Raw genomic sequence first — 24,469 nt, forward strand, 5'->3', positions numbered from 1 at the left:
GCCCACCTGCTGACTACCTACTACTGCTCTCCATTGTGAGGCAGGACTGCTGCTTCAGGACTCTGAAAACTCAGCTGGTGCCTATCCTCAGGGCCATTCCTATCCACCTGGTCGGCAGGTGGGATGTTTCTGTGGGCAAGGGGAGCTGGAGGAGGGGCTTCAGGGTGGGTGGGATGCCCCTGGCCGTGGGAATGCGGCTAAGCTGTCCCTTGTGTCCTTGCAGTGGGCTGGCATTCCGGGGAGCCAGGTGGGCATGGCAGCAGAGATGGCCCTGAGCCACCGAGTGCCCCACAAGGTGCTGAGCGAGGCTGAACTGGAGCAGGTGGCGCAGAGGAAACCTCCCCCCAGGCCCTCTCTGCGTGGCTGTCTCCGCAAGACCAGGTAAGACCATGTGGCCAGTGGGATGTGCCTGGACCTTGCCCCACACAGTGTGGGCCCCACCTTGCCCCATTCTGCCCCCAGCCCTGCCACCACAGGGAGCTGCAGACCTGGGGGTTCATTTCCCTATGCCCAGACACCCATGTGCCCACTCTGTCCTCCTGCCTGGAGGGACACCAGGCTCCGGTGGATGGAGCCGATGGTCCCACATTGCTTCTCATGGGGCCTCATCCACCCTCGCTGATGTCCCCAAGCCCCCTGCAGTTGTGCTCAGGTTCAGCTCTTGCTGCCTCCCCACCAGATGCTCGGGCTCTGCTGCCAAGTCCCTGCTGTTCCGCTTCCTGCCCTTCCTGCGCTGGCTGCCCCGCTACCCCATCAAGGACTGGCTCCTGGGGGACATTGTCTCGGGATTCAGTGTGGGCATCATGCACCTGCCCCAGGGTGAGTGATGCCACGCCCAGGCTGCCCGGGTCCCCCCCACAGCTGGGGTGCTCAGGGGTCGGCCACTGGTGACATGTGTCCCTTCTCCACCTTCCAGGGCTTGCCTATGCGCTGCTGGCTGGGCTGCCGCCAGTCACGGGGCTCTACTCCTCCTTCTACCCCGTCTTCCTCTACTTCTTCTTTGGAACATCAAGGCACAACTCCGTGGGTGAGCTGAGGGACCATGTGCTTGCACAGCAATGGTGGGCAGGGAGCAAGGCTGTCCATGGCACAGCATTACCACATCAGCAGCTGGGGGAACCCTTCCTGCCTTTACTTTGCTCCACCAAGAAGGGGGTTGGCCAAGCCAGAGCCAAAGTACAGTGCGTGTGCTTTGAGCCTGACCTAAGGAGAGAGGAGCTGACACCTTAAGTTGTCCTCTCAGAGAGGTCCTGGTGCCCACCTTGGGCTCTCTGCCCACACTGTACCTGTTCTCAGGGCCCTTTGCTGTAATCTCTGTCATGATTGGGAGCTTGACAGAGTCCATGATGCCCAACGAGAAGTTCCTGGTGTCCGTCAATGGCAGCAACGCAACGGTCGATGAGGAACTGCGCGACACTTCCAGGGTGGAGCTGGTGGCCACCATCACTGTCCTGACGGGTATCTTCCAGGTAAGGTGGTCCCAGCCTAGTCCAGCAGAGAACAGGAGACCGTAACCTGTGGGTCATTTCTGTCATCTCTTCTTCCAGGTGGCCCTGGGCCTCCTGCAGTTTGGATTTGTGGTGACCTACCTCTCAGACCCGCTGGTGCGTGGCTACACCACCGCTGCCTCTGTGCACGTCCTCGTCTCCCAGCTCAAAAATGTTTTTGGAGTCTCCCAAGGCGAGCCCTCAGGGCCGCTCTCGCTGTTTGTGGTGAGTGGGGGCTTGCTGGACCCCTGGTGCTCACCTTTGGGGCACATAGAGGCCTCCAAAAACCTGCTGGGGAGGCATCTGCTTTCCTGAGCACATTCCCCCCTCCTGTGTTCTCTAGACCATCATCGATCTCTGCAAGAAGCTGCCAGACACCAATGTGGGCACCCTGGTGACTGCCATCATTGCCATTGTGGCCATCTTGATTGTGAAGGAGCTCAACCACAAGTTTGCTGCCAAATTGCCCATGCCCATCCCCATCGAGCTTATCACGGTACCCAGAGCTGCCCCAGCCTCCTGTGGGGATACAGCCAGGAATCCCTGCTGCATCCCTGCCCCCTTCAGGGTGGGGAGTGGTGGGATTGGGTTCCTTGGCAAGTGCAGCTCCAGGGCATGTGTTCCTCCACCACAGTCCCTGTGCAGGAAGACCCTGTCTCACTCCAGTCATTCTCCCTCAGATCATCGTTTCCACTGGCATCTCCTATGGGGTCAACCTGAAAGAAAAGTTTGGCATTTCCGTGGTGGGCAACATCCCCAGCGGGTGAGCAGGGCCTGAGGGTGCAGGGGGCTGTGCCAGGGCACCGTGCTGCCCACAGCACCCCTGTCTGAGCCCTATCTCTCTCTTGAATGTAGGTTGAAGCCACCTGTGGCCCCTGACATGAGCTACTTTGGGCAGGTGGTAGGCAATGCCTTTGCCATTGCTGTGGTAGGCTACGCCATCTGCATCTCCCTGGGCAAAATCTTTGCCCTGAAACATGGCTACAAAGTGGACAGCAACCAGGTGATGCTCTGAGGCACAGGGCCCCCACCCTGGGTGCAAGCTAATCTTGCCCTTCTTGCAGGCAGATGAAAGCATGGTGCTGCCCTGCCACTGCTCTGTCCCTGCAGGAGCTGATTGCACTGGGTCTCTGCAACTTCCTAGGAGGATTCTTCCAGTGTTTTGCCATCAGCTGCTCCATGTCGAGGAGCCTGGTACAGGAGAGCACAGGAGGCAACAGCCAGGTGGGTCTGGGCTCTGGGGCTGAACCAGGGCCAGGCAGCACAGCAAGCAGTGGGGGCTCACCCCTTGCCTCCTGCTCTCCTTCTGCACAGGTAGCTGGTGTCATCGCATCCCTGGTCATCCTGGTGACCATTCTGAAGATTGGAGAGCTCTTCAGGGACCTGCCCAAGGTACATCTAGTCCCACAGCCCCAGTGTCACATCCCTCACATGTGCCTGTCCCATGGCATGGTGATATGGTAGGGGAACAGGAAAGAGATTTGCCCTCAGCTTCCTCACAGCTGCAGAAATTTCTGTCCTAGGCCATCTTAGCTGCCATCATCATTGCCAACCTCAAGGGCATGTTCAAGCAGTTCAAGGACTTAAGCACTCTCTGGAAGTCCAACAAGGTGGACCTGGTAAGGTGCTGGCCAGCCCTGGGGCTGTGCTCTTGTTCCTGGAGAGGATTTCTCCACCCTCCCTGAGGCTGGTGGGTGCCAGTGGAGAGGCTGTGCTGCAGCTGACTGTGTTCCCCTCTCCAGCTGGTCTGGGTTGTGACATTCATAGCCACCCTCCTGCTGAACCTGGACATCGGCCTGGCGGTCTCGGTGGCATTTGGACTGCTCACGGTTATCTTCCGTAGCCAGCTGTGAGTACCCTGGGGCTGGGGCCTGTGCCACGTCCCAAGGGCAGGAGGAGCCTGTGCTGACCTCAGCCCCTTGCTCTCCTCCCTGCAGCCCCCACTACTCCATCCTGGGGCGCATCTCCGACACCGACGTCTACAGGGATGTGGTGGAATACGAGATGGTAACAGCACCAGCGATGGGGGAAGAGCTGCCTGCTCTGGGGGGCAGCTCAAAGCTCACTGGAAAAAGGGACTGGGGGCATTTTGGTGGGGAGGAGGGGAGGGGAACAGGTGGCTCCATCTCTAGGGTAGCACCCTCCCCATCTGCCCCCAGGCACAGGAGATCCCTGGCGTGAAGATCTTCCGCTCCTCCTCCACCATCTATTTTGCCAACGTGGAGCTGTATGCTGAGGCCCTGAAGAAAAAGGTAGGAGAGACACCAACCTCAGAGTGCTTCCTCTGTCTCCTGCCTGCCTGCCAGCAGCAGGGTGGTGTTGGAGCAGCTGGAGACACAGAGCCACATGGCTTTGCAGAGCGGCATTGATGTGGACCGTCTGATTGAGAAGAAGAAGAAGGCCCTCAAGAAGCTGAAGAAACAGCAGAAGAAACTGGAGAAGGAAAAGGCAAAGAGGAAAAAGGTGCTTCCTTGATGCAGGGGACCACCCCTCCAGTGACATCCTGCACCTCTTTCCTCCCCAGCTCTGACACTTCTGTCAGTGCCCTGGTGGGGCTTGGTGGCCCACGCTGTTCCCAGTTCAGTTTAGGGCCAATGAGTGAGAAAGGCACTGGGACTGAACTGAGTCACACCACCCAAGGTTGGTAGGAAAGCTGGGCTGTTAATGATTATGTGTTGGAGATGCCAAGTCATTAACCTTTTGCAAGTTAATCAGAATTAAGAGCAAGGGCAAAGGCTGGCCTGGTGCCAGATAATGAGCCTGGCTCTGCAGAGTGGTGCTGGGGAGAGGGGTGGATTTTGATACATCTGAAAGAGCCCAAAGGTTGGTGAAGATGTGAGAGGGGCACCCGCTCCTGGGGCCACCCACTGCCTGTGCCCTCATGCAGCCAAAGAGCCTCACCAAGGTGAGCCCGGGGGAGCACTGCCATGACCAGGGTGCTGCTGACACCGGGTCTCCTTCCCTTCCCCAGAATGCAGAGGATGGTCCAAGCGTGTCAGTGATTGAGTTGAGTGCAGGAGAGAGCAGTGCACCCTCAGAGCCCACCCTGCAGAGCCTAGGGCTGCCCAAGCCCAGCTTCTACGCTGTCATCTTGGACTTCAGCCCCGTCAGCTTCGTGGACACCGTTGCCATCAAGATCCTGAAGAATGTAAGGGGCTGGGGAGAAGGCAGGACAGCAAACTCACTGATGGTGCCTCTGAGGCCCTGTGGGGTGCCCTGATGGCTGCTGCCCATTCCTCTTCCTGGGTAAAATGTTTGTTCCCATTTGCAGATTTTCAGGGATTTCCATGAGATAGAAGTGGACGTCTTCATTGCCAGCTGCCCGGGTGAGGGGGATCTGCAGAGTCATGAGGCCTGGCTGGGCATGGCCACCCCTTTGGCACACCGCTCATAGCCTGGGGGTCCCCCATGGTGCTCCCACCCCCAGGGTTTCCTCAGGGGACGGATGCTGCAGGTTGGATCCCATGGATCCATTCTGAGCCTCAAAGCTGCGTCCCTGGTGGTGACCCTCGTGTCCCCCACAACACAGAAGGCGGGAGGAGGCTGCTCCGGGTGGGTGATGGGGGCTCAGCTGGGTGCCATCACTTTAGATGCTTATTCCTCCACACAGTATCTGTCCTGGCCCAGCTGGAGCGGGGCAACTTCTTCAGTTCAGCCATCACCAAGCACTCCTTCTTCCCCTCGGTGCATGATGCCGTGGTGCACATCAGCAGGGAGCGGCACCAGGCCTCGGTGAGCACCCAGCCTTGCTGTCCCAGCATGCTGATGGAGAGGGCAGCAACACCAACACCTCCTTATCTGCCCCCTCAGGTGGACCACAGCACCAGAATGTAGCCCCTCAAGAGGAAGACATTTCCCCCAGGAGACGGGCGGGCAAGGAAGGCTTTGCCACCCTGATGGCACCAACTCACCCACTCTGGGGCCCAGATGCCCTGACCCCCACCAGCCCCTCTGGACTCTCAGTGCTGGGGCTCTGCCCTGTCCATGAGCCCTGCTGTGATGGGGATGGAGCTGCTGCTGGCTGTCACACCAAGGGGCTGCCTGCTGCCTCCACACTGCCCAGCACGGCCTGCCCCACCAGGCCAGGACGTGGTGTGGGGGTGATGGAGGGACCAAAGCGTTCCTGCTCCCAGCAGCAGGCTGGCAGCGTGAATAAAGCTCCGTGGTGTTCCCCAGGGTTGGTTTCAATGCCCTTTCCTCAATAATGGTACTTTTGGGCCAGACAATCCCACTGTACCCCGGCACTGTTGGGAATGGTCTCCCTGTGGGTGAGCTCCCAGCACCCTCCCTCTGGCTCTTTTCTGCCACTTCTCACCATCACCTGCTCTGGGTAACAATATGGGCAGGGATCCCCATCCTCAGAAGGGTCACAGCACCCTCCCTTCCCAGCTGGGGAGCCACCAGTGCCTGCTGGCTACAATCATACCTACACCAAAGGGGAAAGTGCTTGTAGCCAAGAGAAGGCTGATACGGGGTTTGGGGGGGCAGGGGTAAGGCTGGTTCCACAATTTCAATATCTAGCATTCATTCAATATTTTTTTCTGTTTCTGTGTCTTTAATTATAGAGTTGCTGCCTGTATGATGATTAATAGGAATAGTTCTTTATGATCCTTCCCTTGCTGACATCAATAACTTTCATCTTTTCCTGGTTGTACCCGTGGCTATACATTAAGGAAGAATAGAAGGGAATAAGTTTTAGGGATATATTGCAAGTAACTAGATTGGTAGTTCTGGTTCCATTTCTCATTGTCTAAGAAGAACTCAGATTATTTTTGGACTTTTCATAGACCTCTGTCTAGGTTAGCATTAGTCTTTGATTGACCCAGTCAATTTTAGGCTTCTAAGCTTGACTAGTAAACGTAAAGGAGAAAGACACAGAGCTTGGGTGGTTCCTGTGTCAGCAGCTTTTCAGAAGTAGGGAGATTTATGTTCTCAAGTTTATCACTTCAGCCACCAGATTATGCTCACCCCAAAAGGGGGTGAGAAGGTTGGTTCCCTAAATGGTGAAATAAGTGTTTCTGCTGTTTGTGACTATTTTGTATTAACTGAGGTTTATTACAAGGAAGTTTGATTAAATGGCAGGCATCTGGTCTTGGGGGAAACAGAATATTCTTTGTAGGCTTTTATCAAACTGAGATGGTCTTAAAGGATGTGACACTTAAAATACAGTCATTCCTGCTAGTTTCAGTTCCATTTTCAGGCTCGACAAACAAAATGTGAAACCTCCACCAACAGGGAGGGAAATTTAATTTGACTTCCTCCTTTTTAGAGAAAAGCTAATTATAAAAGTTTCACCAGGATCAGAGCAGGCTGTAAAACTAGAAGAGTGCAATACAAAAGACCGATCCTATCCTCTTAGTATAAATACTTGTGACTGGACTTGAATGAAATGTGTCAAATCTGTGCTCTTGGGTATCACATCAGTAATAGGTACTTCAGCTGCTGTACTTCTCTCCTAAAGCTAAAAATATAATCCAAATAATCGCGATTCCATGGTCACAATTCACCCTGTGATGTTGACAGGTGAAAAAGGAGCAGAAGGTGCAAATTACCTGCAAGTTACTTTAATTGTCTAAATCACTGGCCGCTGATTTCCTGAAGGTTTAAACAGGTCAGTTGCCTGTACCTTTCAGGATTTTTTTGTCATGTTTTTCTTGGGATTCTTCTAATCTTTCCCCACTAGTTCAGCCTCTGCTCTCAATCCTTTTCTGAAGTACCTCAACAGCCTGGAAATGTATTGTTTTTATTTATCATACCATTATTCTCTTCAAAGGGCTGTCTGCCTCAAGTCTCATTTCTGCTGATTTTTTGCTGGCTTATTTTCAGATGCCAGCAGGTGTTTTGTAATAGCAAGTACACAATCCTATAGCTTGGCTTTCTTTTTATTTAGTCTGTCTAGAAAATGGAATGACTGAACATCTCAGACAGATTTTCTCTCCACAATATGCTTCACTTGAAGGGCATAGATTTGTGTCACTAAGATCATGTACCTAAAATCTTGGCACTGAAGAAACTAGTGGTGTGCCAAGAAGGGGATCAGTAGAAACGTTGTAGAACTGCTATGTCCATATTAATGAAATGCCAGACAGTGAAGCAGCGGACATTTCTGGGGTTTAGTAGTATGTTGCTGCATTGGTGTCCATTTTCTCAGTGTACCAGTGGCATTTCTGTCTATAAGTATGCTGACTAAGATTTCTAGCATTTGATGCCGTTTCCTTGTCATTTTAATACCTTCCTTCAGATTAAAGGATGATACAATCTTTACATTTTGAAAATCCCTGTTAGGAAACACTATGCCACAGTCGGCATCAGTCTCCTTTCTTTTTTTTTTTTTTTTTTTTTTTGCCTAGTTTGTAATTTTCATAGACTCATTGAAATTTCTCATAATGTCAGTAAGAATACTGTAATTTCTTATACCACTTACCAGGGTTGATGCTGATGCATATTGCTTCATTCTGTATCTGACCTGCCACTTTTTGTGATCTGCAGTTTGCTGTGATTTGGTAAAAGCTGGCATACACTACCAACTCACAGCTTGTGTGTTGGGATTTAAAGGGCTTTCATGGGTTCCTTTCTGAGACTGCCATGCACTGGACTTTCACACTTACAATCACTTCACCTTCCATAGGTCGTTTCAGTATTTAATACTCTTTCTTGGAATGTAAGCAATAGACCCCCATTTCCAGGGATTCCCATTCCCATGAACCCCATCCTCCAGGACCCCCATTCCCGGACCCCCATTCCCGTGACTCCCATTCCCGGACCCCCATTCCCGTGACCCTTATCACCGGTACCCCCATTCCCGTACCCCCATTCCTGTACCCCCATTCCCAATACCCCCATTCCCAATACCCCCATTCCCGGTACCCCCATTCCCAATACCCCCATCCCCGGTACCCCCATTCCCAATACCCCCATTCCCGTATCCCCATTCCCGGTACCCCCATTCCCAATACCGCCATCCCCGGTACCCCCATTCCCAATACCCCCATTCCCAATACCCCCATTCCCGTTCCCCATTCCCGTATCCCCATTCCCGGTTCCCCATTCCCGTGAACCCCATTCCCGCCCCCATCCGTACCCCCATTCCCATATCCCCATTCCCGTATCCCCATTCCCGGTTCCCCATTCCAGGTTCCCCATTCCCGTGAACCCCATTCCCGTACCCCCATTCCCGGTTCCCCATTCCCGGACCCCCATTCCCCGGTACCCCCATTCCCATATACCCCCATTCCCGTACCCCCATTCCCAATACCCCCATTCCCGTACCCCCATTCCCGTACCCCCATTCCCGGTACCCCCATTCCCATATCCCCATTCCCGGATCCCCATTCCCGGATCCCCGTCCCCCCCGCTGCACCCTCCCGCCACCAGGGGGCGCGCTCGCCCGCTCTCCCGCCCGCCCTCTCTGAGCGCGCCCGGTCCCGCCCCGGCCCCGCCCCGCGCATGCGCGCGGCCCCCGGGCAGTCGGTCTGCGGAAGAAGAAGATGGCGGCGCGCTCAGTGTGCCGGGCGGGCAGCGCGGCCGGGCGGGCGCTGCTGTGGGGCCCGCGCCCCTCCGTGAGTCACCGCGCCCGCGGGGGCAGCACGGGGGAGCCCGCCGGGCCGCGGGCGGCCCCGCAGTGCGGAGTGGCTGCCGGGCCCGCCTGTGTCCCGGCCGGGAAGGTCATGGGGACGCGGCGGGCGGTGCGGGCCGGGCGGCGGCGGCTGTGGGAGCCCCCGCGCCCCGGAGCGGGGCCGGGCGGGCGGGGAGCAGCGGCGGCTGTCACTGTCACCCAGTGCGGGGCTTTCCACCGAGCCGCTGTCGGCTCTCTGCCCCGCTACTGGGGTGTGACCGGTTCGTGCGGCTTTTGCCTTGGCGTTTCCCATCTCTTCAAACCTCTGAGTTCCCGGCCCTGCCCTGCCAGGGGGAACAGTGTGTTAGTAGTGATGACAGCCTTTATTTTTACAGGCAGCTTTATTGACTTTGACGAGGAACCGAGGTGCTGCCACCTATGCCCAGACACTCCAGAATATCCCCGAGACCCAGGTCACCACCCTGGAGAACGGCCTCCGTGTAGCCTCAGAGGAGTCCAATCACCCAACCTGCACGGTAAGCTTAACACAAGTTACAGGCTTATTTGAAACAATCAGCCTTGCCTAGCCTGCAGCTGGTCTTCCAAAAGGGACACACCCCACTGCTTCTCTTTGTGACTAGGTGGGATTAATATAGCAGCAGGAGACCCAGACTGGTGTTGTATTGTCTTTAGACAAGTTCTCGTGGTCTACAAATTTGCTCAGCTTTACAGTTTTGGTGTGAGCAGTAAGTGAGCAGTAAAAGTTATCTCTGGCAAAGCCTGATGTGGTGAAGCTGAGAGAGAAAATTGCTAGTTTGTTCTTATTTTGGTTCTTGTAGTGTAATGTCTGTGGAGCAGATCTCTTGTCGCTGCTGTTGTGTTTGTGTCATTAGGGTGCTGGTTGTTTTCCTCTCTGATGTTGGTACTGGCTGGTTTTGCTGCCAGGTGGGTGTGTGGATCGAGGCTGGGAGCCGCTATGAAGACCCGAAGACCAACGGGGCTGCTTTCTTTGTGGAGCACATGGCCTTGAAGGTGAGGATGTGTGCCAGCTCTGCACACAGCTGCCCTGAATATTCTGCCCATACACTGGCCTCTCATTTTGGAGGCTGTGGCTGTTGAAGGAGGGTGTAAATCGGGTCATCTGAGTCCTAGAATCTTTGCACACTGTATAAAAATAAGTAAAAAGGCACCTACCCTATGTGGTGCTTATTGGTTGGATGTGCAGCAACTTGCAAGCATACATGAATTAAAAATAACTCTTATTTACTCTTTGCTGATTTTTCCTCTTAAAAGAAAAAAATGTTGTAATTAAAAAGTATAGTACACATAGAGCACTGTGTTATGAAGCATCTTTCCTCAGGTTAGCGCACAGAGTTCAAAGCAGCATTTCCTGTTGCCATTTATTTTACTTTGCTTTTCTTACTGGTCCAGCAAAATTCAGAGGCTACAATTCTTGCTTTTCAAATTATGCAGGTGTCTGCTGAACAGGGCAGAAGACATCTAAGCCTGGGACTTGCTGACTCAAGTTCAGCCTGTGCCTTCATAGGCAACTACAGCATCTGGCTAACTCTTTAAGAGATGAGCCCTGTATTTGAAATAGTCTTCTGCTTCTATTTGTCTTCTTCTGTATGTCACTGCTTGGATAGCTAGAAACCTGTTTATTTTTGGTTTGGACTTGTTGTTGGTTTACTTCCAGGGATGTGCTCTTCAAACACTGTTGTCTCAGCATAGGTTGTCTCCTTCCGTGCTGAGTTTGTGTTGGTTAGTGATGATGACAGCCTTTATTTTTTCAGGCAGCTTTATTGTGTTTCAATAAACACAAGCTTTATTGACAGTTTGTGTTGGTCTTTCAAAATACATCTCAGCCATCTTTTATTTACAGGAAATAAACCAAGTATTAAATCTCCTGTCTTGTGCACCTGCCCTTGGTTTTTATGAATCACAAGACAGTGTTTATTGTTATTTTCATTGCTTTAATTCTGACCTAAAGGGAAGTTTGTTCATTTCATACCTGAGTTTATCTGGTTTCCTTTAGGGCACAAAGAAGCGTCCTGGCTCAGCCTTTGAGAAGGAAGTGGAGAGTCTGGGAGCTCACCTGAACGGGTACACCTCCCGTGAACAAACTGCTTTCTACATAAAAGCCTTGTCCAAGGACATGCCCAAAGGTAGGATGGCCAGGGCAAAGTCTGATTGGGAGGTTAAATAAGTGCATGTGCTTCTGTTTCTCACCCCCAAGCAACTTTTCTATCTGCAGACCAGGGACTGAAGTTGAGGCTGAGCAGTAAATTGGAGGTTCTGGTTGGTAGTTGAAGAGAGCAGTGCAGTGATGCGGTGCTTCAAGGCTGTTTGTTCATGTGTGCCTAAAGCAAGAGTTCCAGTTATGTCAGGCTGCACTGCCTTGCCAGGAGGGAAGATGGGAGGGATTCACCAGTTTGTGGTTGTTTTATGGAGCTTAGCAACCGAGGTCAGCAGGAGCTGCTGTGTGAGGAGTCCTCAGTGCAGCTCTTGCAGGTGCTCCTCATGCTCTGTACTGCCACGTGCTGCCTTCTCTGGGTCAGTTTTGAGCAGAGGCAGTGATTTGAGTAGGGCCCTTACTGTAGACATGGGCTATGTTGTAAGCATCAGAAACTCTCTGTGAGGGTTCAGTGTGTATCTGGAAGAGAACCTGCTTCTGATACACTTCACCTTCTGCAGATGTAGCCTGCACTTTGCTGGTGAGGGTGCTTGGCAAGCTGATTTGGAGCCTTCTTGCTAAACCAGTGTGGTTTGTTCCTCCCAGATGCTTTGGGAATGAGCACTCAGCTCTGTTATGTTGCATGTCCTCCCCCTCATGGTTTTTGCTCACTCCTGTGTGTCTCCTTTCAGCAGCACTGGGTAGCAGTCAGGCAGTGGGATGCTAATGTAGGAATTGTGTTGCAGCTGTAGAGCTTCTGAGTGACCTTGTGCAGAACTGTGCGCTGGAGGATTCTCAGATCGAGAAGGAGCGTGTTGTCATCCTTCAGGAGTTGAAGGAAATGGACAGCAACCTGGCAGATGTCACCTTTGATTACCTTCATGCCACTGCTTACCAGGGGACTTCGCTGGCCCACACCGTTGAAGGGACCACAGACAACATCAAGTGAGCAGCAGGCTGGATGTGGTGCACAGCCTGGGGATGCTGTCTGTGCGGTGCATGACTGCTGATCCTGGGTGTGATGACTGCACAGTGTGTACGTGGAGGTGGTCTGAGTCTGTGGGCTTCTCCTTGTGCCCTGACTCTGTTTCCCCCATTGGCACTGGTGAAAGTGTAATGCTGCATGCATTCCTTAGAACCACCCCATGCAAACAGGTTGAACCTTCTCCCATACTTCTCAGTTTGTTAGAAAAATTAGAGAGCTTGGGGCGCTAATTAGAGCAGTGGCCTTGTGTTAGCTCAGTGACTGGGTTCAGTACTCTCCAGTCTGTATTGAAGTCTATATTTAATTCTCCATCTCAGCTGCTGGTTCCTGTTCTTTATGTTCTAGAATTAGAGCACAGGGCAAACACAGTACACAGTGCAGTCTTGCTTCTAAAAAGCATTGTTGCCCTGCAGCAAAGACAATCATTGCTGTCTCTGCACTGTGAACTTGCTTCTTCTAAGCCTCTCATTCCTGTAGAGTTGGAGATGCTGATGTTCTGGTCTCTGTGTTCTTTCCAGGAGGATGACTCGAGGAGATCTGGCTTCATATGTTGATACTCACTTCAAGGCACCTCGAATGGTCCTGGCAGCTGCTGGAGGTAAGCTCTAGATCCTTGTAATCCTAGGAATCCTCAGTATTTTTATGTGATCAGACTTGTCTCACATCACTAATATAAAATCAGATAATTTTGTTAAATTAGTCTGTTTTAAGACTGGAGATCTCTCTTTTTATCATTGCCAGGTATTTCCCACAAAGAGCTGGTAGATGCAGCTAAGCAGCACTTCACTGGGCCACCTTTTACGTCCAAGGGGGATTCTGTGCCTTCCCTCAAGCGCTGTCGCTTCACAGGGAGCGAGGTAAATTTGTTTTGGTCTCCATCAAAATGAGCAGCTGTTGCCCAGCTGTGGAATGAATGGGAAAGTAATTAGAGCTGCTTCTCAGTGGAAAAGTCTGTTCATGTGTGTCGGACAAGCTGATGATGCACCATCTTGGTAGTGCTCCCATGTTCTCTTCTTGGGGATTATTGCCACATGTTGGGTTTTAGATGGGACCCAAACCCATTAGGAGTGTGGGGCTATTGCTCATATGATCTACTGCAAAACTCACATCAGAACAGCTGGTTTGTGTGCAGTTCTGCCTGGGATTCTTTTATTTCACTGGAATAACATCAAGTGTCCCAGTTTGTCAGCCTGGCATGGGAGCAGGCTGCAGACCACAGCGTTGATGCAATTCTCCCCCACTCTTTGATGATTTTCCAGATCCGTGCCAGAGATGATGGTCTGCCCCTTGCCCATATTGCTCTTGCTGTGGAGGGGCCAGGATGGGCTGATCCAGACAACGTGGTCCTCAATGTGGCCAATGCTATCATAGGGCGCTACGACCGCACGTTTGGAGGTGGCAAGGTAAGAGTTGTGAGTGCAACAGGGAGAGCTTGGAGCCTTTTCATGTGAAGTGTTATGGAGAATGTGCTTTTTTATTATGGTGGATGTGCTTTAGGAGAGGCTGTTGTGGTTAGCTTCCAACTGTGAAGGGGTTAGGAGCCTGGAAAGTAGAATGGAAGTGTAATCGAGGCTAATCCAGGACAGTTCTTGAGAGGTGATGCTGGCAAATGAACTGAGCCTTTTGTGGAAGAGGTGTAGCTGGTGAATTCACAGCAGCTTGTTCCCACCCTCACAACTAACCACTCGGTGGGGGTGGGGATGGAAGCAAGACAGAATACTCTACAGTCTCATGATGCAAGCTTGTCTTACCACTGCAGAGCAAATGGAACTTGTTTAAAACCTCAGTATTGAATCCATTATTGTCTGAAATCTGTCTGGCCTGTATGTCTGTGCTAACCCCTGCTGCTGGGAGACCTTGTCCTTCTCATTTTTTTCCACTCCTGCGGTGGTGTGCATACCAGCTTTTCATCTGCAGCTGGGAAAGGAAGTGGTTCTGCTGGATGGACTCCTAGGCCATTGTCTGTGGCTTTTCCAGCAGTGATTCTCATCTGTTGACCACATGAAGGCTCTAAATTAACTCTCCTTCAGCAAAGTGTTCCACTCTGTTTTGTCTATGGTCTTTGTGAAAACAGCTCAGTGGGAAAGAATTTGAGCTGTGAGGAAACTGAAAATGAAATGGCTGACAGCATCTTCTTATTTACAGAATCAGTCTAGCAAGCTGGCTACGCTTGCTGTGGAGCATAATCTCTGCCACAGTTTTGAGCCATTCAACACCTGCTACTCTGACACCGGCCTCTTCGGTTTCCATTTTGTTTCTGATCCTCTCTCCGTAGATGATATGATGTTTTGTGCTCAGGGAGAGTGGTAAGTACAACTTTGGCACAAGTTGCTGTTCAAGATCTGAGCCTCTTGTAGGAGACTGAGCTGCTGGGGGAGCATATAAAGTTTACAGAGAGCTGTGTCTCTTTATGAACTTCTTGGTAACTTGCACTCTATTTAAGTGATCCTGTAAGTGGTTTCTGTAAATCCCTGAGAATGTGGCTTTTGAGGAGCTGTTTTAGTCCCTTAGGGCTCCTCTGGTCTTTTGTTCATGCTTTCAAGTATTAGTACCAAGGCTTTGAGGCTTTTTATATACAAGTGAGATCATTCCTTAGACAAGGCTTTCCTAGGTGCCCAAGAGATTTATCTCCATTGTCTTGTTAAGCCTGAGCAAAGCAGGCAGAGTTCCTGCTGCTCAGGCTCTTGTTTTGTGGCTGATGAATGACCTGCTTCTGGAATCATGCCAGTGTTTGGGAGCCTTCTGGCTGTCCATCTTATTGTGTCCATGAACCAGTTCAAGGCTACATCTGAGCTACAAGCCATTCTGTGTGCAGCAGGTGGAGTGAGCCCTTGCCCCAGAGACGTGGCCCATTGGCAGGAGAAGAAGGGATGTAGCAGCTGGAGTGCAGACAGACTGTGGAGCTGTCTTGTTCTTTGAGCATCAGTTTCCATAGCAGCTTGCCATGCATGGGAATGGCTGACACGCCTTCCCTCTCCTGTGATAGGGCAGTGCACAGCACGTGCTGCTGGGCAAGCCAGAGCCAGCACCAGGGCTGCTGAACCTCTGAGTGTAACTCAGCCTGTATCCTGCTGGCTGAATCCCCTGCCTGTGTGCTGGAGCTCCTGCCTCCTGCTGCTCTGTGGAGATCCAGGATGAATGTCAGCCTGCAAGACAAGCGGTGTTGATAACAGCTTATTTTTGAGGAGACTGGGAAAGGGAGGAATTCATGTTCTGTCTGAGCAGACAAACATCTTTAAGAGCTTTCGTCGTCTTCCATGTCTTCTCCAGGATGCGTTTGTGCACCAGTACCACAGAGTCAGAAGTGACAAGAGCCAAGAACTATCTCCGAAATGCCATGGTGGCTCAGCTGGATGGTATGTTCTGGTTGATGGATTGACCACTGTGCAGCTTTCAGAGGGTTTCTGCTTGAGGTTCTCCTGGGGAGCAGGACCTGTGCTAAAGATTGCAGTTCTGCTGGCAGGCACTGGGCAAAACTTCCTTTTCCTGCTCCACACTCCTCCTGCCATGTTGTCAAAGCTGCTGACCCCAGCCTTTTGTGCTCCCAGGAGTGACATACTGCTGGTGACCTAAGAACCGAGACCCTCAAACTGGTCTGCCTTGGTTCTAACACTTGGGAGATGAGTAAAGAAATCTGTGTATCGTGTAGCTCCTGCTGGAGCTGCATAGAGTGGGAATTAGGACTATGCTTTGTTAGCAGAGGGTTTAATGCTTTGAGTTTCTACTCTGTGCTTTGGCTGATGATCAGGCTGTGCAATTCTGGAAGGCTTCTTGGTGCACTGACCATGCAATATCTTCAACATCCAGGTACCACACGAGTGTGTGAGAATATTGGAAGCCATCTCTTGCACTATGGACGCCGTATCCCTCTGGAGGAGTGGGATGCCAGGATTTCTGTAGGTATCCATTTGTTTTGGCTGGTATACCTGAGCATGGTTGGTGTCAGCATTGTCTGGCCTTAGTTTGCTGCAGTAACATGTGGCTTACTTATCCCTTAATCAGACTGCCTGGAGTCAGTCCAGTGGTTATCCTGCTGACACTGGTGTAACTGTCAGAATCTCTGGCTTAGACGCAGTGTATGCTGTGTCCCTGTGACTGGTGTCAGTCCATCCCAAAAAGAGGGCACACAATTGTGTTAAGTGTCACAACCGGAAATTCCCGTAACAGTTTTCCTAGTGGTGTCCCACACCTAGTTTGTGGAATTTCTGCAGCCACTCTATTCCTTAGAAGACTTCTGATTTTGGCCTTGTCTTCTGTACCCCCAGGAGAATGCAGTGTGTAGGGACGTTAGCCATCCTTGCAGGCAGAGCTGGGCAGTTGGTGCAGATGGCCCCAAGGGTCTGATTGTATCTTTTAATGATCTTGATATGTAATGGCAACAGTTAGCTGCAGCTTTGAGAAGTGTAGATCTGCTGGAAGAGTCATTAATTGCTTGTTGGATCTTTTTTTTAGGCCGTTGATGCAAAAATGGTGAGAGATGTGTGCAGTAAATACATCTATGACAAATGCCCGGCAATTGCAGCAGTTGGTGAGTAGTAGGTGACAATCAGTACACACTTAAAAAACAAGGCAGGGCTCAGAGCTGAGTGGAAGTGTTACAGGCAGCCCTCATGTGTCTGTCCTGACTCGTTAAGCCACTCTGGTTCTTCACTGACACCCTCCTGCCTGTGCACATGAGGTGTGCCAAGGCACATTTGCCACAAGATCAGACTTGCAGGTGATGGAGATGCAGTGGCAGTGAGCTGCTGGCTGTTCTCCCACCTCTGCCTGCTGTGGAGCTGTGACTAAGACAGGGAGTCCTGTAGCTGGGTGCGGGCCCAGCACGTCTGCCAGGTGTCCTTACCCTGGGGTCAGGGTGGTTTATGTAAGGGAAGTGAAGGGACCTGATTCTCCTGTGCTGCTCTGGCATGTCTGTCTGGCCAAGGACAAATTCCTTTCGGAAAACCTGCCTAAGCAGCTCAGCTCTGCTGCCTCCTTCCTGTGTGTTGAGAATTCCCCTTCTCCTTGCAGCTGTTTCCTCTGGCCTTCAAAGTGGAACAGGCTGGAAAAGGGAGACAGTGTTTGAGCAGGAAGTTGAAATGACTTGGTGGTTCCCTGTATTTGATGGTTCCCTGTATTGGTGCTGTACTGAGCATTGTGGGGCAGTGTGAGAAAACACCTTATTCTGTCAGGAGCTGATATCTGCTAGTTTTCCTGATGCAAGTTTGAGCTGTAGTTGCTTGGTTCTGTGCAGAGCTGCTATGGATTGCTAGCACAGGCTGCTCTGCCACCATCTGCTTTAAAAACCATAAGAAACTGCACAGGGATTTTTAACTGTGTCTGAAAGTAACTTTACTCCTGTTCACTCAGGTCCCATTGAGCAGCTCTTGGATTACAACCGCCTCCGCAGTGCCATGTACTGGGTCCGTCTCTAGGATGTGTTGCCTGCAGATTGGAAATAATGAAGCTGTGGACTGTGCCAGGTTCCCTCTGGCTCTGAATGTCCTGGGCACCACGGGCAAGCTGAGTCCGTTCAAAGCAGCTGTAATCTCTGTGTTAAATGTATAAAAATAAATACATCCTATGTGGAGTTGCTTCTGCTGGTAGTCAACTGTTCTTCCTGGGTGGTGTGTGTAGACAGTGTAAAAACTGCCAGATGGGGGAGATGGGATGTGAGGAGCTGGAGCCGTTGATAGGCAGACATCTGTCCAGAGGGGCTGTGTCATAACAACCCATATGTTTCTATATGGAGGTGTGTTACCTCTCATCTTAAGCTTCCTGGTTATCTGTAAATCAGCTCAGTAATGAGCAGAGATGCAGTCAGGCTCAGCTAGGCAATAACTGAGAACCTTCTTACTGGCCTGTACCCATAAGATAATCTCGAGGTCTGAGTAGTTGGAAGAGCTACCCAGTCCTGCCTTTTTGGTGTTAAACTGGTTGCTGCTCCGTTGTCTTGCCTCTGGGAAGTTGGAGCATGGAACAGAAAGCTGAGCAAGGGGGATGGAGAAGTTTCCCACCAGGTGGCACTAGCCTGTCACAGCTACCCTTGGAAGCTGCAAGGTATTCCTGTTTGATTTTTCTCTTTGGGATAAATGTCTCTGAGGTTCTCATTTAATTTCCAGGTTCTGCCCTGACAAGGGAGATTGAAAAATAGTGTAGAAGTTTCTCAGAGTTAGTCATTACACTTGAGACTAATCCAGTGTACTAAATAATTTGTGCTGAATCTGGATTCTTGATCAGAGAGTCAGTGTGTCTGAGCCCATTGCATATACTAGGCAAGTTTGAAACTGTTAAATGCTCTTGATGCAATTTGGGTTTAACTATTGTCACAAGCTCTGGCTTGTTACAAGTGCACTGAGGGCTGAACAACTAAACAAGCTCACTTATGCCTCCAGCCTTGTGGAAGCAGTAAATGGTTCTGTCTTGGTTTTGTGACTGCAATCAGACTGTAATCCTCTTTTATCTTCCATTGCTATATATTTTCCCCTCTTGGTTAATTTTCCAAAGTGTTATGCAGTTGGTGAGAAATACAAGGAAAGAGATCCTTGCTTAGCATTTCCTACAAGTTTTCTTCTTTGGAGGTATCTCTTTGGGAATGTGTGTTTTCCTTGAGTAATTAATTCCTCAGGCTCTTCTCTACTAGTTTATTCTAGGAACACATTCAAACCCCTCAGCAATGGATGCTTCCAAGTTGCTCTGTTTTTCTGGAAAAGCAACTGCCTGTGCTGAGCCTTGCTCCCAGCACTTCAGCAAGGACCAACTTGTGACCAAAGGCTGCAGCTCTGCTAGGCTGCTGGCTTATGCAGCCTTAAATGGATTTTGTAGATGCTTTTTCCTTGTAGAACTCTGAGTATCTGGGCTGATCTGGATGAGGAGCCATGCCCTGGTGAGTGGCACTGGATGCAGAGGACTGCTGGGTGGGTGCCTGTTAAGAGTTAAGGCTGAGCTGTGTCCAGGATGTTGGCACTTTCAGGCTGCAGTTGTGGTGGCACTGTGCCTTGTAGTGCCTGTTATGTTTGTGTGCTGTGGCAGTCCATGCTTCCAGAAACATGAGCGTCTCACCAGCTTCAAGGATTGAGAGGTTTGCCATATTATTTTTTTCCTTGGTGAACAACAATTGGGGATGTAAAAGGTGGGAAAGGGAAGCCCATTCAGGAGTCAAGTGTTCCTGCTTGGCAAAGTCACTCATGCTTTGAGCCTTATCAGGGGCTTGGGAAGTGTAACCTGGAATTGGTGCAGAGTCATTAAGCATTTGGCAGCCGAGTGCTTTGATACTGGAGGAACTGAAGCTCTAATCTCATTGGCAGGTCTCCTGCTTTTGGAGCTGTATTGGGGGTGTTTCTGTTCCTCCACCAGAGTATCCAAACTGGGAAATGTCTGGCATGACAGAAGTGTCCTATCTCAGCTTTTTCTGAACCTTGAAAAGATCTTTTGCTGAACATCTCCCCCTCCCCTTCCCTCCCTGCAGTTTCCGCTGCCCAGTGAAGGACAGTGCCAGAGGATGGAGTTGGAACCATCCCTAGAAGCATCCCAAGTTCACTGTAACTGGAGATGGCCTGGGTGACCTAATAAATCTGTTTCCTGGCTCCATGGACAATACAGGATTGTTCAGTGGGGCTCTTTGACCAGTTTAGTTTTCAATGGCTTAAGTGTTTTATTTTGCTACTTGGAAGGTTACTTGGGATCCCATTAGTCTGTGCTGATAAATTTAGCCTGGTGTATGGATTGGCCTTTGCTCCCTCCTCTTCTGCATGGTTTTACCCTCTCCAGGTTAAGTGCCCTCTTTCAAGGTATTGTGGTTTTTTACTCCATGACACCTTGGCATTCCATCTGTTGGCTGCTAAAGGAGAGGATTTGGAAAGGAGGATACTGTGTGCACCCTGTGCAAGGCTCTGCAGTTTCCTGGACACAGGATTTCAGTGGCTTGTTTCTACTACACAGAGCTATTCCAGGAATGTAAATCTAGCAGTGCAAATGGTGAGTGCTCACTAGAGCCCTGTGCTGAGTGCTCCATGTTGTCCTGGTCTCTGCAGGGAGAGCTGCTGGTACCCCCAGTGCAGGGCTGCAGGGCCCAGCAGATGTACAGGGTGGGTCTGCCTGTGGAGCAGGCAGCCCCTTTGATATGTGAGATGCTTGTTTGTGATTCGGGTGCTTGCCAAGAGAGGGGCCACAGCAGCCAATTGTCAAGAGTTGCCTCACCTGAGCTAATTACCCACCCTGGAAAGTACAGTTGATACTCATCATGGGTGCTGAGCCAAGCCTGTCCTGGGGAAGCAGGGAGCTGCAGGGAGTCTTTCACAGAAATGAGAGGCTTGGAGCTGTGCCACTCCTTGGTGCCAGAGAGCTTTTGGGAGGAGAGCCCACAGCCCTCTGGGCCTGCTTCTCTACCTGCTGTCCTGCCAAGGCTGGTGAAAAATGGCAGTGTGAACCATAGGTGAGTGGGGTTTAGAAGGCAGAGCAGCTCTGTAGTGTCTTGTGTTGCTGAAGCCTTGCTCTGCTCAGCCCCCTGGTGCAGGGTGAGGTGTTGGCATGGCTGTGACCAGGGGCTTTCTCCCCCATCCAGCCCCTGGCTAGTGGGGTTTGCCCAGGAAAGGGATGGGTTCTCCCTGTGGTGGTGTCACTCAGGGGGCTGCAGGATTGCCAGGCTGAGGGAGGTACCTGGTGCTTGGTAGTCCTGACCAGGACTCCTGCACTTCACTGCTGAGACTCTCACCAGGAGAGAGGAACAGTGAGCAGTGGTATCTGGACACATATCCAGCAATCCTGTTTCCTATTTGGGAAAGGAAATGCCTCGTGTAAAGCTTTTAGTGTATTCATTGCGTGGAAAAGCGGTGGACAAAAGGCCCATCCAGGCCTGACTGCCAGCAACAGCCATCCCAGGCTGCTGTGAGGCACGAGGCATGGTGGCAGGATCTGCCTTTGTCTGCACTGGTGTGCCTGGAAGGGCTGAGCTGCAGCCCTGAACACCCTCATTAAAAGCTGCTTTACCCCACACGCCATCCAAAGAGGTTGGATGGTTCTCACTTTTCCATGCAAGTCTCTGCTTTCCTGTCTTTTCCCCTTATACATTTTCCTTCCTCAGGGCTGTGAGGTTTTTAGTAGGGCTGCCAGGCTGAGGTTTGGCTTTGTTGCCCATTCAGACCATCACTGGGGATGCCTAGAAAAGCTGTTTGAAGTGTGGGGTGTGGAGAAGGATCTGCCCAGGAATGGAAAATGGAGCTGCTGGGATGGCAGCCTGGGGAGCTCCCAGCCCTGATCTGTGGGGGCAAGAGGGATTTTTTTCTGTACAAAGAGGTGTCAACAGTACCTGTGCTGGATCACCTGCCAGGAGCCCTGGAGCCACTGCTGCTGCTCAGTGTCCCATCATCCACTGCTGAGCCTCTGCCATGGTCTGGGGTTATTTAAGGCTCCATATCCTGCTGTAGTGTGAGAGCTGCACAGCAGGGACAGCATGGGGACAACGAAGGAAGCAGGATTAAATGCCTGAAGCAAGGTTTGAGCGAGGCTTAAGATACTGAAACAGGAGCCTGAATACCTGAGCGCTGTTCCTGGTTCCACCAGGAGCCTGCAGTGTGACATGGAGCATTCAGGTTTGGGGCACTGTGCTAAGGTGGGTGCTGACACCAGGTGCAATGCACAGAAATAAAGCTGCTCCCCGTGCACTGCCCTCAGCACAGTGATTCAGGTGTGCAAAGCATTTTGTAAAGCAGCCCCAGTACTGTGCACTGCTTTCTGCTTTGCATGTGACTTTTATTCCGAGTAGGCACTTGGATAATGCTCTAAAGGGAACGTGCTGCTTATCTTTGATTTGTTATATTTAGGGAAGAATGAGTTGGCTCTTCTGGAGGGGATTTTTTTCTTCCTCATTTGAATGTTTAATCTAAGGAACTACAGTGATGTTGCTTCAAGATTTAGCAGTGGATGTACTTCAGCTTCAGGCAAGTGCACTCTGAGTTTATCGGGGTGCACTGTAGGGCTCAGCATTGTGCAGATTCCTGTGTACCAAACCCATGGCCCCCATTCACGTCATGTCACTCTTGAGCAAAGCTGGGAGTGATGGAGGAACAGGCTCAGTGCTACCCATGGAACATGGAGGGTGGGATTTCCAGGTAGGGATAACTGCCCGTGCCAGGGGGTCTCTCACAGGAACTTGGTGCAGAGCGGCTCTAGGAGCTGGAGCAGCATTTGTCTGTGGCAAGTTCCTGCCTCTGCTCCCCTGGCACAGAGGATGCCCTGGCACTGCAAGAGGCTGTCAGGGGCAGGAGGTGGCAGGTGAGTGTGCTTGAGTCTTGGGCATCCCAACTCCACGTGGCGGTTCTGCTTTTTGCACCCCTTCCCCCCGCCGGCTGCTGTGAGGCTGGAGGTCCCTGCTGCCCCTGGCTGCTGTCCACTCTGGTTCTGCAGCTTCCCCTGCTTTGTTTACTGCTGTTCCAGATGTGCAGCACTTGGCAGGAGCCCCGATGACGTGGGAACACAAGCATCTCCTGTTCCTGCCTCGCACGCGCAGCACTGACTCACAGGTGACCTTGCCCCAGCCCTGCCGAGGGGGATGGAGGGTGAGATCCTCATGGTTCAAGGTGAGTCCTGAAGGTGGTGAGGGGGCAGAGACAGGATGCTGTGCTCTTCCCTTCTTGGTGGCCACACAGAGGGGTGCAGAAGTGCTGGTGACGTGGTTTCTGCAAGGACCTGAGAGCCCTTAAGTTGTCACTGCTCTGGGGGTGCACTGTGTGGATACAGATCATACCCCCATGGCCATTGGGACCCCCACCTGTGCTGCTCAGCCTTCTCCTGGAGCCCCCAGCACCTGCCCCACAGCTGTGGGGTCCTCGTGTGGGACGGACGTGTCCACCCTCCCTGTGCCATCCTGGTGACGCCCTCCTGCTCCGCGAGATGTGAAATCATCCAGGGGAGGTCTGGGGAGGGAGGAGTTCCCATGGTGACAGACAGCGATTCACCCGGCAGGGCAGGGCGGGTACTTCGTCCTTTTTATTCCTTTCTTCTGGAGTCGGGCACCCAGCCAAGGAGCTGAAGGAGCGATGGCACAGCCTCGCGGGGGAGAGACACAGGACAAGTCTGGTCTCGTGAACGGCATTAATCCCTCTGGAGCAGCTTCCCCTGCAGCCTGGCTGCTGCCCCACACGTAGGGGTGAGCTGACCCTTCCTGCAGCGTTGATTCCCTGGGTGCTGGCTCCCTGCAGTTTCCTCAGCACCCCAACAGACTGACAAACAGACCTTGACCCTCCTTCCCATGGATCATCGGCCGTGTGTGAAACATCCAGGGCAGTATCCTGCAGCTGCTGGGGATCCAGCACTGTTAGCTATGGGCAAGTGTGGGTAAAGAGCTTTGTGCCATCCACGTGCCTTTATCAGTGCCCAAGACCTGCAAAAGCCCCTTACCCAGAGGCTGCAGCGTGGCCCAGACTCTCCAGGGGTAAGAACCCCTTGCTGAGCCCCTGCCAGTCCCAGGCAAGGCCCCTGCCACACCCGGGCGTGAGCTGTGCCATCCCATCCCTGGGCTGCACTGCCTGCAGGTCCTGGCTGGGCTGCACGTCCCAGCTGCCCTCCAGCTGTGGGTGCTGCTCCCAGGGCTCTGCCAGATCCCCTTGTGCAAGCAGCAGCCAAGCCCCAGGAGAGTGGGACAGGGGCTCTTTCATGAGTCCTGCCAGAAATTTATACAGAGCTGCAGGTAGTTTTTGGGGGGGTTGATGCAGGTTGTGAAATACTTGAAAAGAGGCAGAAAGCATTGAGCAACCACCCTGTCCTCCCAGCCATCAGGCCTGCATCCCAGACAAAGTGGGGAAGTGACAGCAGGATCATGGAAAAGAGGAATGAGAGAGGGACAGCTTTCCCTGGCACAGGGGCTGTGAGAAATCTGGATTTGGAGAGATGAGGTGGGCAAACTCCTTCTTGTGCAGCTCCAGAGTGTGAGTCTCTTGCTGTCCCTTGTGAGCACAAGCTGGTGTGCTGCTCTGCCAGGGCCAGTGGAACCAGTGCCTGTGGGCTGGCAGCAGGAGGGACTGAGCACAAGGCATTAGTGACTGGTTATTTCCATGTCTTGGGAAGGCAGTGTCAGTCCACTGTGAGCTGTGTGCAGCAGCGGGGTCCAGCATGTCCATCCTTGGGGTCAGGCTAGAAGCCCCTGAGGACTGGCTCCTTGGACTCACAAGGAATAGCCAAGGTATTCCTCTTGGCAACACTCCTCTCCTGGGAATACAGCTATCCTGAGCTCCTGCAGCCAGGGAGGCATCTGTTGTTGTCACTGAAAGGAAGAACAAACATACCCAGCCCCA

General features: G+C 52.0%; 2 protein-coding genes across 2 annotated transcripts; both read left to right on the forward strand.

Annotated features, from left to right (window-relative positions):
• The first annotated feature begins 253 nt into the window (after positions 1–253).
• On the forward strand, positions 254–5,430 carry SLC26A6 (solute carrier family 26 member 6). The gene is made up of 19 exons (XM_030956610.1): positions 254–381; positions 680–819; positions 917–1,027; positions 1,297–1,469; positions 1,548–1,712; positions 1,831–1,983; positions 2,168–2,250; positions 2,343–2,490; positions 2,598–2,711; positions 2,802–2,879; positions 3,011–3,106; positions 3,230–3,336; positions 3,425–3,494; positions 3,647–3,739; positions 3,846–3,950; positions 4,459–4,635; positions 4,759–4,813; positions 5,098–5,219; positions 5,298–5,430. The coding sequence occupies exons 1-19, from the start codon at positions 254–256 to the stop codon at positions 5,319–5,321; spliced, it is 2,142 nt and encodes a 713-aa protein (XP_030812470.1). The 3' UTR covers positions 5,322–5,430.
• Positions 5,431–8,945: 3,515 nt separating this feature from the next.
• On the forward strand, positions 8,946–17,790 carry LOC115908360 (cytochrome b-c1 complex subunit 1, mitochondrial). Its single transcript, XM_030956890.1, has 13 exons — positions 8,946–9,046; positions 9,438–9,578; positions 9,988–10,074; positions 11,078–11,207; positions 11,962–12,160; positions 12,719–12,798; positions 12,942–13,057; positions 13,460–13,603; positions 14,346–14,506; positions 15,471–15,556; positions 16,008–16,096; positions 16,653–16,728; positions 17,550–17,790. Exons 1-13 carry the CDS (start codon positions 8,975–8,977, stop codon positions 17,612–17,614), a joined length of 1,446 nt encoding a protein of 481 aa, XP_030812750.1. The 5' UTR covers positions 8,946–8,974; the 3' UTR covers positions 17,615–17,790.
• The last annotated feature ends 6,679 nt before the right edge of the window (positions 17,791–24,469 follow it).

Source organism: Camarhynchus parvulus, chromosome 12 (assembly GCF_901933205.1).
Source record: "Camarhynchus parvulus chromosome 12, STF_HiC, whole genome shotgun sequence".
In the NCBI taxonomy this organism is placed as follows: domain Eukaryota; kingdom Metazoa; phylum Chordata; class Aves; order Passeriformes; family Thraupidae; genus Camarhynchus; species Camarhynchus parvulus.